This window comes from Cygnus atratus, chromosome 16 (assembly GCF_013377495.2).
Source record: "Cygnus atratus isolate AKBS03 ecotype Queensland, Australia chromosome 16, CAtr_DNAZoo_HiC_assembly, whole genome shotgun sequence".
NCBI classification, from domain to species: domain Eukaryota; kingdom Metazoa; phylum Chordata; class Aves; order Anseriformes; family Anatidae; genus Cygnus; species Cygnus atratus.
Genome location: NC_066377.1, coordinates 3,638,326 through 3,652,205, shown reverse-complemented (window position 1 = coordinate 3,652,205; position 13,880 = coordinate 3,638,326). Strand labels below are relative to the sequence as shown.

Sequence of the window (13,880 nt, the reverse complement as noted above, 5' to 3'; positions counted from 1 at the left end):
CGTGCTGGCAGGGACCCAGTGCCGACAAGGACTTCCCCATCCTGCCTGTTTCCTCCCTGCAGCCTGCCAACGTGTCCAGTTACTCCCCCAGGGACTGGAGATGCTGCCAGGTGTGCCCTGGACAGGGACAGGGCCCCCTCACCTGCACTGCCCGCTGTCCACATCGCAGCCCGGCTCCGTCAGCTCCTGCACGCCCGGCCGAGAGCAATTGCAGTCCTCACACCCGATGAGAGGATGGCAGCCAAAGGTCTGGGGCTCACAGACAACGCATTCCGGCTTCAGGGTGTGCGGAGGGCAGATGCATTGCCCCGTCACTTCGTCACAGAGACGTGTCCCACAGTCACAGGCTGGAAGAGGCAGGAAGAAGCTGTGTTTGTGAGGGCAAGACCCAGGCAGCCCAAGGCAAAACGGCCAGAGCAGGAGACAGGACAACTTACGCCTGCAGTTGGGGAAGCCCCAGTAGCCGGTGGCGCAGCGGGAGCACTCTCGCCCGATGACGTTGGACTTGCAGGGACACTGCCCGCCGAAGGGCTCGCACTGGCTGCCCCGTGCCCCTGCCTCATGGCACTGGCAGGGCTGCGCCCCGTTGTTGTAGAAGAGGGACAGTGAGATGGCGGAGTCGCGGCAAAACCTCGACGATGTGCTGGGACTGCAGGGGAAGGCAGGAAGAGTCATCGTGCGGCACGGTCTCCCAACCTCCCCACCACCCCAAAATCCTACAGAAACACTGAACTGGTGGGATGGAGAGCCCTGTGACACTGAGATCCCCCAAACACCCCTGGGTTTGGTCATTCGATAAGGAAAGCATTAACCAGAGCCCTCCCCTGCCACACACGATGTCTGCAAAGGGAAAAGGCTGTTGCTTTCTGTGGAGCATGCAGCCCTTGTACAGCAAAGCAGCCACCCAAAGCCAAAGGTCTCACTTGATGTAGAAGCTGTTAATGCCACAGCTGCTGATGAAGTCATAGGACTTGTCCAGGGGTTCCTCCTGAAGGTACTGAGAACTGTAGCTGTCTTCCGGCACCACAAGGATGTAATCCTGCAGCAAGGACAAGATGGGTGAGTCTTAGCTGAGCTGGACAGATGTGAACCCTGCCCACAATTCTACGCCACTAACACTGAGATTGCAACTTTCTAAGGTAGTTCAGAAACTGAGGATGGTGGGAAACATTCTTATGGTGACAGAGTTGCAAAAATCCCCAAGCCCTGCTGGAGCCTGGTCCAGCATGCCAAGGAGCTTCCCAGAGTGAGACTCACCAACCACAGCTGCTTGCCCTCTGGCACTCGAACAACCACAGTCAGATCATTATCAGTAACGTCCAGAATAATCTGGTCCTCAGAAACTACCAGGCTCCGGCACCCATAGCCATGCGGACAGAAAGTTGCATTGGTCTGACCTGAAAAAACAACAAAGATATTGGTCTCACATTTCCCTTGCAGACCCCATCATACCCTCCCAGTTTGAAAGAGCTGAGAGTCAGTCTTACTTCATGTTTGCATTCCTCAGAGAACCCAGTTACTGTCTAGCACAAAAAACTTTCTGGGGCGCCTCTTACAGCGCTGTTGCCTATCTGCAGCTTTCCCCAGGGCTCTGCTCATCTCACCTTGCCAGATGCGCCCCCCGTTGATTAACACTTCCACAGGGAAGGTGGGATGGTTGGGCTGGTAGTAGTGCAGGATGAAGGCGTAGCGTCCCAGGTTCTGAATCCGGCTGTTAAACACAACAGCATCCTGGCCCCAAACACGAGAACAGAGAGAGAAAAAATAAATAAATAAAATTCAATCTGACGCCTGCACTTACACCTGCTTGTTTTTCATTTATTATTGCACAGACTTGTGCTCCTGCTGCACAACTGTCAGGTAACAGTCAGACATTTGGTGAATCAGCCTCCCATTCCCCACCTTTCTAACAGCACACCCCCCTTTCTAACAGCACCACCTGCAAAGCTGTTCCTGGGAGTCCAGAAAAACAAGCAGGGCAGGATGGAGGTACGACCTCAATGGGAATTACAGGTTCAGGGACAAGTTTAAAGTCCTGGTTAAATTCTGATTTAAAGTCTAATTGCTAAATTGTTAAAGCTACTGAACAAAGAATGAAAGCTTCTCCCTGCCCCAGCTATCCAGTGTTACAGCACCACCATGACAGCCCACCCCACGCCCACGCTGCTACCTGGGGCTGTTGCAGGAGGATGAGTTTTGCGGTGGGGTCCACAGCTGTGGGAGGCCGAGGTGCAGGCTCCAGCGGGATCCCGGCTGGAGCCACGTGGACTGCCTGGGCCAGGGGGACATCAGAGGCAATGGGCAGAGCCTGCCCCCCCTCCAAAATGATTGACTGGGAAAGCTTCAGAAACCTTGAGGGAATGCAGGAACTGCTGCAGAAGAAGACAACGAGATGTTAGGAGAGAGGCTTTGGGGATCCCGGCAGGAAACGCACACCCTGTAACACCTTTAGGATTATGAAGGATGCCTGCTGAGGGAGAGCTTTCTACTGGGACCTGGGGCTCTGGGACACAGGCTCAGCAGGAAGGACAGAAATCTTGCAAAGGCTAATTCCTGTGCAAACATTTATGCAGAGCACTCTGAAGAATACAGTGGATACCGGACACAGTGAGTGTCCCTTGCCATATGTGAGCAAGCACAGGAAAGCCTGCTCACGATGACAGCTGAGGAGCTGCCCCAGGAGGCAACGTGGTGTTTAGGGAAAGGAGCAGCTGCCTGACTTCCAGTCCTTACTCCATCACTGCCTGCTTGGTGGCCATGGGTGAGGAGCTTCACTGCAGCCTCCTATGCCACAGATGTCTTTCTCCTGTGTCAAGAACTTAAGAGGCTCCAAAGCTGAGGGAATTGGGGGAAGCAAGGGCTTTTGGTCACAGACACTTTCACACTAAATCCTGAGGGATTCTGTTACCTGTTGGATGAGAACGTGCCATGGATGCTGATACAATGCACCTTTGGCTCGACAAACTCCATGGTGAACTGAGCAGCAGGTACGAGGTACACCTTGTGCTGCAGGCCATGAAAAGGAGAGACGCTTGGTTACACCACAGCCTCTGCCACTGCGAGTCCACAGCAGCTTTGGAGTCCACCATCAGCACACTGAACACCCCCCTCATCAGACACTTCAGCTAATGCACAGCAGGCTGCACCCCTGTTTGCTGCCCCTCCTTCCCTGGTACAAGCCCTAAGGTGTTTAGGAGCTCCATGTATTTATGGGTTTCTTCATCCTCAGCTAAGCAACCACGAATGCCTCCAGGTAAAATGGGAAGAGGCACTGTCACATTGCTCAGAGCTTCCTCTGCAAAGAGCAGCTTCTTCTCACCATCTTCCCCCAAACCCACGTCTCATGATCTACTTCAAAACACACTGCTGAGCACACTCTCCGCCTTGGACTGCTCATGACTCGGATGGAGATCTAGTATCCAGTCCAGTCAGGAGCAGAAAGCCCTTCCACAGAGTAGGTGCTGCTCCTGCCTCTCCTCCTTGCAACCTGCAAACAGAGCTGCCCTCGCAGGGAGCCTTACCAGGAAGAAGTCAGCCAGATCAGCAATGAACCGAATTGTGGCCTCCGAGGTAAGTTCAAAAGTTGCCAAGCGGCTCTGGGAATCTACAGCAATCCCTCGACAAAGGAAACTGTGAGACAAACACAGATTTTGAGGCCAGCCTTGAGCAGGGTCATGATCTATTTCTTGTCTTGCCAGCTATATGTCCTGAAGGCATTTATACAAAGTCCCTGTAAATCTTTCGATGCCTTTTCTGGCAAGTCATAAGAGTGAAGTTTCCCAAGGACAGCCCAGACATTTGTTTCCTATTGCAAAGGTTGCAGTCTGAAATCAGACACTTTGTAAGGGACAGGGTTTGACCTGCACCATCAGCTCCAACAAACCCGCCCGTAGGCCATTCCCTAAATCAGGGCCCCTAACAACGTACCCAGCTGTAAAAGGGAGCAATACATCTCTTGGCAGAGGTACTACAGGACTCCACCGGCACAGGTAGTGTGCCAGGGATACCATGTAGTTCCCAGGGACAGCCAGTCACTAAAATCATGTCCAGCTAGACTGAGTTTGGAGGTACACAGCTTAGATATACAATGCTGCAGCATTCTTTGCTTATGCGACAAAGCAGAAAAAGTTCAGTTGAGGGAGTCTGTCCTCACTATGTCACAGGAAGATTGAAACCTCTCCCTGTCTCAGGGCTGACCGTACCTGTAGACACATGGGTAGAAGGTGAACGTGCCCTGCTGCATGGCCAGGTGTGGTGAGCTGACAGCAACGCCGACTGTCTGCAAAGCGTTGGTGTTGGCGTACTCCACCAGCAGCACGTATTTTCCGGGCTGAGCAATAGGCAGCGACAACTGGACTTCCACCTGGAGGACAGAGAGACAACTGAAGGGGGGTCTCCTGTCCCACTCCCCATAGTGAGTGCATGCAGGATGCCTGTGCTGCAAACCAGCCTCCTCTGCACAGCCCATGCACACGCTGGAGTGTGCACCCCACTGCTGTTTGCACCTCTCATGGGAGGAGATAGGTCACGGCACTCATTTGTGGTATTTCAAGGGATGCTGATTCAAAAGGTGTTCACAGCTTTACTCCTCAAATCAATCTCCCCCTGTCCCCGTGGAGCAGTTACCACTGAATGAACCAGGACAGAATGTCCCATATTCAAAGGCACGTGCTACTTTTTTGCTAAGGGAGATTTGTTCCAGATTTACACCTTGAGGTTTGTCTTTCTGTCTTCATTTGTCTGCAGAGTATTGTCACTGCAGTCTACCTGCATGCTGTAGACTCTCAGGGAACGCTCTAGGGGTACAAGGAGAGACTGAGGGGACGAAGTGACAATTCTTACCAAGCACCACCCATGTCCTTGTAAGCCCTTTGCAAGCAAGACACTGCTTTTGGGTGTCTTGAGCAACAGGGCATGCAAGTGCAGCTGGGTGCGAAGCCCTTCTGGCAACCTGCCTGAGTGTATGTAAAACGTAAACAGTGGGAGCAGAGATGGCTGCCACAGTACTTGTGCAAGGAGTGAAACAGAAGTGCTACTCACATCGTTGCCGCTGCATGTCGCCATCCAGGGATGGAAAAGCGTGAGCTGCTCCGTGGGACACCCTCTGGGTAACCGGTTATCCAGCCTGCACACCGCGTCCACCCCGGACACAGCAGGGAAGCCGTCCACAGACAGGTACTTATACAAGAGGCAGCTAAAAGCATTGAGAAAGAATTTGGAAAGTACTGCTGTTAGATCAAGATTGTAAGAGTCAAGAGCACCCGTGTGACAGGATCCCAGCAAAGTCTGAAGAAGGTTTTGGTCCACCGTGAGGGCTCCAGTGCCCAAAGGAGCATCTCAGGGTAGTGTGGAGCAAGAGAGTTTGTATTATAGGACCAGCAAGGGCAGTAACAACAAAAAGCTTCTCCCCTTGCAATATTCTTCATACTAGTGACATCTGCTACTAGTGGAGGGGACAACTGATGTCCAGAATCCAACCAGCCTTCCTGCCAAAATGGACAGAGAGGTCCTGGGCACTGGGAACGCATTGAATCATAGGAAAGGGGCTACGGTCTTACTGTCTGAGTTAGATATCCAGGATCCATGGGAACACAAAGACTGATTGTGCCATGGATGAGGTGACCTGTGCATTGGCTTTCTGCTCCAGTGTAGGCCCAGATGTTATCAACCATGACAAATACTCCACAAAGCAGTTTTACGGCGTCCAGACCCTCGCAGAACATGGACTGTGTGTATTTCTTAACCTCACGCGAAGAGGAGCTGAGTAGGTCTCAAACAGCACAAAAACAAGGGGATTCTTACTTCTGGGTAGCTTGCTCTGGGGCTGGCTGGTATGTACATGGCTCCGTGACCTTTAGCTGCAGGATTGGAGCTTCATAGTATGAGCTGGGCAGCAAAACCAGATAGTCCTAGGAGGAGAAATAGGAGAGTTAGTTCCATTTGGGACACCTGCCCCTGGGGAGCTGCTGAGGTTCCCCATGGTGGATGGAGTGCAGGGACTGGTCCTTACCAGCAGCACACCCTCCGCTTCAACAACCAGAGACCAGGTGTTGGGGTTGAGTACGAATGGCTCCCCAAAGCTGTTCTGGGGGACTGTGACAAAAGCTGGCTCTGTGCTGGGAGCAAAGACAATCTGCTTGGTCTGCTCTGTACCTGGAGTGGGAGGGACAAGAGGCTGTGAAGGCAGTGGGGGGAGAGATAGGAAACCTGGGGCTGCAAATCAGAGGCTGCGCTCAGGGGAGCGGCTCTGTAATGCAGCAGGGAGCCCTGGGCTCCTGCTCTTTTGGTGCTGCTGTAGCAGAGGCACCACAATCCCACACCAACCCGTAACAGAGGCATCCACTCTAAATCTACTCAGTAGCTTAATGGGAGGAAAAAAAAAGAATCTCTGCAATCCTTAATGATAATCCACGGCTCTCACAGTGTGCTCTGCCTCCCTGGACTGCAAAGCGCAGAGTATTGCATTCCAAAGAGCAGTTTGCCTGCTAGAGAAGGAAGTCCTCTGTGAAGAATTTATTCTGAGACAGACAAAAAGAATTGCCCAGGTACACTTTCCTTTTGGGTATTCTTACCCCAGCTCCATGGGAAAGATACCTGCCTTCTGGCAAACTCTCAGCCCCCCAGTCTGTGCTCCTGTCTCTCTTGCCAGCAATAGACTCTCTGTGCCTGAGATTTAGACGTTGATTTTAACTGACAGGACAGAAGAGATTTAAGGCCTGATCCTGCTGCAGCTGAACAGCAACTTGGCTCAGCTGACACATTTCCGTAACCTTTGAATTCATTAACTTTGGATGCAAAAACGAAACAGCACCTAGGAGCAGACTGCCTGCCTGTCTAACAGTCTCAGGAGGTTTTGAAGCACATGATTAAGAAGGATTCACTGAGTATGGCTGCATGGGGAGCAGATGAGATGAAGAAGTGGAGAATGTCACACTGACTATCCTAGTATGGTACACGGGCATCAAGGCATAGTGCAGAGGGTCCGAAGCTATAGCAAGGACTTGTGCTGCTGCTGGGATAAGGCAGTCTCTTCTCCCGTGTGCTAGGTCTGCAACATGCCTGGCATCAGCTAAGGCCAAGCCCTCACTTTCTCAGATGGGAAGCAAAGGTGAGGATGCAAGGAATGAAGAGATTTCCCTCAACAGGCAACGGGGCAGATTTCCTGAGCAGCTGAAGTCCGACATCCCTTTGACTGTATGCACAACTCAAACTGAGATGGGTTGTGGAGGTGGGGCGGGACAAACTGGTCAATAGATTATACACTTGGAAAAGGCTTCCCCTTTCGCAAGCCACATCTCCTCACTTATCTTCTTCAAGCAGGGAGAGATAAAATGGTCCAGTTTGTCCTTTCAGTTTCTTTCCAAGCCACTTGTCCTTTACCATTTGAAGCCCATTCTACCCAAGCAGCATTTCTGAAGCCCGTTTGTCCTACCAAGGAAGCTGCCCTCCTAGATCACATTGCTGCTGTATTGGCCTGGCAGTTTGCCTTCAACACTAGAAAAATCAAGTGTTGCTTCTGAGAAAGAAGGGAAACGCATCATAAGGCAAATGAGCTCTGCTGCTGGACAGGAAAGGTTAAATACTTCCTGACCTTTGGTCGGATCCTGAAGCATGAGTGTGGCTCATGCTTCTCTGGGCTTTCTGCTGTGTAGCATGGCTGTAAAAATAACCAGCTATTTTTTTCCCTCAAAAAATGGGAGAAAAATAATATCTTGGCATTTCAAACCTTGCATATGATATCAAAGGCAAAACATCTTCTATGTCAATTCAAGACAGAGGACAGAACTTCACACTCTGATAAATTAGATAGCTGATGTCAACAGCCTTGTACAGCAGGACAATGTCACTGCAGAGTTGTTAGAGGGGTAAAAACAGCCAGCCAGCTGTGCCCTAGGGCACTTGCATGGCTTCAGCTCCGTCCCCATACAAGCTTGCTCACACTGATTCCCAGAATAATCGATTCCCAGGTCTCTAGGCTTGTACAGCCATCTTTTGGTGTCTCTTCTTCCTCTCCAGCAGCTCATGTCTTGGTAAGAAACTAACTACCAGAGTGCATAGCCTGTATAACACATGCAATTCCAAGTTACTTCCAAAGCTTGCACTCTGTGAAGCCAGCAGCCTGGTTTGAGAGAAGCAAAAGGCAAGGACAGGCCTGCCACATGAGGGCATCTGTGAAATAAAACCATGTCCAGCAGCCAAAGTTTGGATCCAGTTCCCAGCACTTGGCCCATTCTGGTTTTGTGGAAACTCAGCTCAGTTCTGCCTGGGGCACTGAGGCGATTCTGACCCTTGCTGGAGAGACTGCACTTAGCTGTATAGCAGCCTTATCCAACAACAGCCTGGCTGATAACAGTCCTCGACGCACAGCCCCAGGACTGGGGACCAGCTTGTCACTGCTTTGTTAAATAAGGGGGGCTGCAGGCTGAAATCAGCCTAGGAGTTGGAAAGGCAGGACTAATGGGATAAAGCCACATGGAAGTGTCTTCTGGAAAGGATGATGCAGAAGGTTGCCTGGGATGGGGAGGAGGTGGCGATGGTGCAGGGGAGCAGAGCAGTCTGGGATCCTTACCTCTCCTTCGTGGCTGATAAGCTGTAATTTTGCCATACACAGTGGCCCCTCCTGAATTAATATACCTCAGGATGACATGGAACAGATAGAGCTCTGCCTCCTTCACGTCTACAGTGACTCTGATTTTATTCTGCAAAAAGCAAAAAAGCACATGGGGCACACGTCACTGGGAGGCCAGCTCCTGGCCACTCACCCACGCTGCGGGAGAGCCGGACCCGCCTGCCTACCTGCCTGCCTGCCTGCCTCTCTTCCCCCTCCCTTGCTATCCCAGGGCACAGCACTGGCCGGCCATCTGGGATGGGCACACTTGGGATGGGCACACTTAGGATGGGCACACCTGGGACAGGAGAAGGGGCGGAGGAGTAGTGTCGCAGTGCGGGATGCTCTGAGTTAGTCTAGAAGCGAAAAATGCACTTACAGTTGTCACAAACATTAAACTTTCCTTCCTCAACGACCGAGACCCTCCCTTCCACACTGGCGGGCCCCCGGCTGACGTAGCGGAAGACGAGGCGGAAGAGGTCGGGGGAAGTCACATTGAGAGTCACCACTACCTTGGGCTGGTGGAGAGAGAAAGGGGAGAGAAGCAGAGCACACCTTCAATTACCTCCACCGCCGACAGCCACCAGCCTAAGCGCAGCCGCTCGGCTCACTGCTCCCAAAGCGACATGCCACAGCGCAAGGAGAAGACAAGCACATCGGCCCTGCCTCGCCACGCTGTCCCTTCCAGGGCCACCCATGGAGGGAACAAGCTGCCTGCAGGAAGCGGGTGGAGAGGCTCCAACCACATGGGAAAGATTCTCTGGCGCAGCGGGGTCATTCGGCTATCCTGGGGCACACGCCGTGCCAGAGGAGAGGTTTTAAGAAGTTCTTGTTTTTCTCATCTGCGTATTGCTTCTGGGCTTTGTGACATAACCAGCTGGCAGGGACCAAACACTGAAGCTCCTGGTTCCTGTGCTTACAGGTCTCTGCCCAGATGCCTACAGAGAAGGCTACAAATGGAGCTGGTGCCTCATCCCCAGAAACGCGCAGCACTATGAACTAGTGGTGCCAAGGGAATGTGCCACTGAGGGACGTGTCAGCCCTCCGCCTGTCTGGACACTGTTTGGGAAGATACCAGTTAAGTAGATGCTTACGTCCTATCCCTTTTAAAGAGATCTAAGCACCTGCTTAAATACCCTTCTGCCTAAAGAGCGAAACAGGGGATATGCCTGGGGAGACTCCTTGAAGCTCCAGTTACACACCTTCTTCCCACTGGAGAGCAAACTGGAAGGACCTTGCAAAGAGCAAACTACAGGAGAGACCTGCCAGCAGAAAGCCATGAGCTTGACCTTCTGTCAAGGCCTGTTTCTATCTCATTGCCAATGCTGGATGCAAAACAAAGCCATGAGCTTGAGCACGAGCTCCATACTTAAACTTTAAGGCTAGGGTTTTCTCAAGGCAGCCTACAGCAGTTTGTTGCCTAGCTTCTATATACAAATTCAATGGGAAATGGCTAATATTTTGGTCCCCTCTGTTCTTTCACTTAAGCATGTAAAAGGCGAAGAAAACTGAAAGTAAATGCACCAGAATAAGGAACATCTTACATGGGACAGGACTGTCAGAGAATCACTGCCCTGCACCCCATGCCCAAACACACACACAGGTGACGCTTCTGCAGGTGCCATGCAGAAGAAGAATCCACCCAAGAAAAAAAAAAAAAAAGGTCAACAGATGAAATAGCTTCATCTGTGGGGCTTAGACAACTCCTGGTTAGTGTAAACCATCATTATGGCAAACCATCTATCAGCAAGAGCAGAGGCAGACCAGTAACAAGAGATCCAAGCCAGACATGGCAGCAAAGAAGGATCCACTTTATTTTTGGAAAAGGGAGAGAAGGTTATGCAGAGAGATGCAGGAAAGAGCAGAGTCAGATGAAATAGCCACAAGGAAACCCAGATACAGTGTTTACAGACATCCCTGTAAGTAATCACCAAGCTACCACCTTTATCTAACCGGATTAGGATGTCAGGGGACTCCCAATTTAGGATCTTTCCCCTCATCAGTCTATGCTGTCCCTAGCACTACAGGAAATATCCGCACAAACAGGCTATATATATTCACTGTGCTGTTTATGTTGGCTGTCATGTGACTTTGGGGGTTTGAGAAGCACTTGGGGTAAAAGATGTGTGCCGAAAGGACGTCAGCTCTCCACCAGCCGCATCCTCCGCAGGAGGAGCTGGGCTGGGCCGGAGGCAGCAGGCATACCTGGATGGAGGACATCTGCGCGTATCCTCGCCAGCTGAACCCCTCAAACTCCAGGGGGTTGTAGCCGAAGCGCACGGCCCGGCCGGCTGGCGTGGTACCTTCCTCCAGCTCAAATTTCAGGTGGTGAAGGTCAGGGAAATAATGGTCCCGTGCAGGTCTGCGGAAGAGAAGGAGCACTGTTACCTAGTTATCTGGAAGGAAAGGCTCCTGACTCACTCACCAACGTCCCCTTCAGCCTTTTGAGATGTTAGATGCTAGTGACGGACACTTCTGCATGTCACCCCTGCGGGCAGGAGGACAGCTCTGCCAGGCACACGGCTGATGTGGCAGCAGCCCGGATGGTCAGGTCCACATCCCAGTGGTGGCAGAGGACACCAGCCCCGAGACAGCGAACGAGAGGCCCGGCACCCTGAGGTGCTAGCAGCTTACTGAGTGCAGGTGGGGCCACGTGTGCTCTGACGGCAGCGACAGGCTCCGCTCCGCTCCTCGCAGGATGGCCCCAGGGACCCGCCAACGTCGCACCGGCAGCCTGTGGGCAGGAAGCGTCTGTTTACATTCCCGCCGCGCTAACGAGCTCCTGGTCCCTAATCAAAGGCGCGCCCCAGCGGGTGGGGAGGCCGGAGCCACTATTTTTATTCCATTGTATCCGTTTTCATATTGGCCCTGGCCCCACTTGGACCAGCTCCTCTTCCACCTCAGCGCCGAGCTATTTCCAGACGGCTGCGGGAGTAACAAGGTCTGCAATCCCTCACGGCCGGGCGCCGCAGCCCTGCCGCCAGCAGCAGCCTCGCTCCCTCTTCCCAACCCTTCTGGGACCGTGTGGGCCAGCCGACAGCGGCCGGATCTCCTCCTTCCTCTCCTTCCATGGGCACCATGGAGAGCAGCCAACCCCACATCCACCTGCTCCCAGCAGGAGGAAGATGGGGTACAGCTGCAAGGACGCGAGCAATGGTTAAGCACACAAGTTTCTAAAGCAAGCAGTGCCCAAGAGAGCTTTCCTGGTCTTTCATCACCTGGTATGATGGACATTTGTCCTTTGTCCACCAGTGTCTACCCACTTGGGTCTCCAGATACACACCAAGATCCAACACCTGCCATGGTTTATTCAAAAGCAGGAGGTGGGACATGCCCTGCTCCTTTCCTCCGAGGCCACCAGTCAGGGGGTATGTGCAGACCCTTGCTACAGGGCCAGCTCTTGTGCCCCCTTCCTTCACCTGACACACCAGAAGGGGACTCACCTTGGCAGCCAAAGTAATTTGCATTCTCCATACTGAAGTAGCCATCCTTGCATGTTGAGCAGAACTGGCCACAGGTGTTCGGTTTGCAGAAACACTGCCCATCGCCCTAGGAGAGAGCAGGCAGAAAGAGAACCTTATTCCCTCCCACTTCTCGTCATGGCTGAGCCATTCCTCAGCTATTTGGGTCCTAGTCTGGGATACTGGAGGAGCATTTTGAGTTTCATGCTTCCTGTGCGTGGGTGGGCCAGATAAGTGCAATTACCCAAAAATGCAGGCAAACAAAAAAACAGGCATCCTGGGCCAGACACAGAAATATTTAGGTGCCTAATTTATGACAGGTCTTAATCCTATGTTCTCATGCAAGCACAGATTGTGGTGCAACCTTTGAAAGCTCAGCATCAGGACAGGCTTCTCCAGCAGCAGCTGCTGGAGACGGAGCTGAAACGTTACTGGCACAGCACAGACTGGGAGGTGCCCAGAGGCAGAGAGGAGCAAACCCACCTGCTGGCACTCTGCGATTCCGCTGATGGTGCCCTTGGTATCACACTTGCAGCCTGGAGAGGGGGAGACGAACAAGAAAGCCAAGAAAACCAATCAGCACCTGAGGAGAAGCCTGATGGGTGACAATACCCAGCACATCAGAGGACACCAACTGGGATAAGAGGAGATGGGAACTGGGCAAGTAGGGGGTAGCACTGCACAAGGGCTCACTTGTCATTTTTGGGCAGTTACTGTTGCAGATACAGCTGTGGAAGACATTCAACTTTTCTGCACAGCGGGCCATGAAAATCTAAGTGTGCAACATCTGCAGGGAGTGGCTGAGAATGGCACAACTCACTGCACGAGCCCTGTGTTCTACACCAAGCAGAAAGATTTGGGCTCTAGCCTCTCCCCCCTCCTCAGACACCTCTAGCTTTACTTGCGTCTCATTAAGAAGAAGGAAGGAAAGGTATCATAACCACCCAGCAGTGATGGTCCCCACCGACTTGGGTGTGGGTCTTGCACCGTTACAGCATGGAAGGGGCTTTTTGAGGCTGTGCATATGCCATTTCCTTACTCGTGCAGCCGTAGGGATTCTCCGGAGTCAGGTTCCAGTACAAGGGCTTGCATCTGTCACAAGCTGGGCCTTCAACGTATGCCCGACACGCACAGGAGCCCTGCAGAAAGGGAGGAGGAGAAAAGAGCAGGTGAGAACTTGCAGCACAGTGGCTGAATGTGGTGTCTGCTACTCTGAAGTGGGCAATGGCTGTTTTGAACACTGTGCTCAAGGAAGGTCTCGGCCCAAAGTGAGAAAAAGGGGATCAAGCGAAAAAATGACCCGAGTGGTTGGCAGCTCCATTTGGTACTCACCGAGGCCAGTGAGGGATCTGCAGTCACTAACCCCGCTGGGTTACAGGAGCCCACTAGAAAAGAGAGGCACAAGGAGGGATTTATAACGAGACAGCTCACACCCCAGCTGTTCCTCAGGGTGGTTATTTCTTCCCTGACGCAGCTGTTGGGGAGCGACATGCCCATTTACCAGCACCACGCCACGTCCCAGACCAGAGTCCCCGTCCCAGGGAGGAGAAGGGGGCTACCTTCACAGTGTGGAAATCCATAGGCGCCTGGCACGCAGCTATCGCAGCGCAGTCCCGTCACTTTGGGCCGGCAGCTGCACTGCCCTGTTTCCTGGTCGCACGTGCTGTGCAGAGAGCCCTCCCTGGAGCACTGGCAAGCTGCAAAAGAGGAGAGAGCAACTGCTGGGCCTGCGGGGCACAACGGCTCCTGCCCTCAAGGCTTCCCACCAACAACCTCTTTTGTCTGCCTGACCTTCACCAAAGCATTCAAAA

At 52.6% G+C, this 13,880-nt stretch overlaps 1 protein-coding gene across 1 annotated transcript in view; it reads right to left on the bottom strand.

Moving 5' to 3' along the window:
* LAMA5 (laminin subunit alpha 5) overlaps nucleotides 1-13,880 on the bottom strand; it is a 90,933-nt gene that overhangs the window by 19,812 nt on the left and 57,241 nt on the right. The window contains exons 16-35 of the mRNA XM_050714080.1: nucleotides 13,629-13,766; nucleotides 13,402-13,454; nucleotides 13,109-13,208; nucleotides 12,553-12,605; nucleotides 12,052-12,157; nucleotides 11,243-11,342; nucleotides 10,814-10,970; nucleotides 8,988-9,126; nucleotides 6,011-6,153; nucleotides 5,803-5,909; nucleotides 5,041-5,194; nucleotides 4,203-4,363; nucleotides 3,522-3,630; nucleotides 2,909-3,006; nucleotides 2,171-2,372; nucleotides 1,605-1,731; nucleotides 1,258-1,397; nucleotides 924-1,039; nucleotides 438-649; nucleotides 143-347 (exon numbers count right to left, since the gene is read on the bottom strand). Of these exons, the coding sequence (XP_050570037.1) occupies nucleotides 143-347; nucleotides 438-649; nucleotides 924-1,039; nucleotides 1,258-1,397; nucleotides 1,605-1,731; nucleotides 2,171-2,372; nucleotides 2,909-3,006; nucleotides 3,522-3,630; nucleotides 4,203-4,363; nucleotides 5,041-5,194; nucleotides 5,803-5,909; nucleotides 6,011-6,153; nucleotides 8,988-9,126; nucleotides 10,814-10,970; nucleotides 11,243-11,342; nucleotides 12,052-12,157; nucleotides 12,553-12,605; nucleotides 13,109-13,208; nucleotides 13,402-13,454; nucleotides 13,629-13,766 (2,620 nt within the window). The remainder of the gene's footprint in view (nucleotides 1-142; nucleotides 348-437; nucleotides 650-923; nucleotides 1,040-1,257; nucleotides 1,398-1,604; nucleotides 1,732-2,170; nucleotides 2,373-2,908; nucleotides 3,007-3,521; nucleotides 3,631-4,202; nucleotides 4,364-5,040; nucleotides 5,195-5,802; nucleotides 5,910-6,010; nucleotides 6,154-8,987; nucleotides 9,127-10,813; nucleotides 10,971-11,242; nucleotides 11,343-12,051; nucleotides 12,158-12,552; nucleotides 12,606-13,108; nucleotides 13,209-13,401; nucleotides 13,455-13,628; nucleotides 13,767-13,880) is intronic.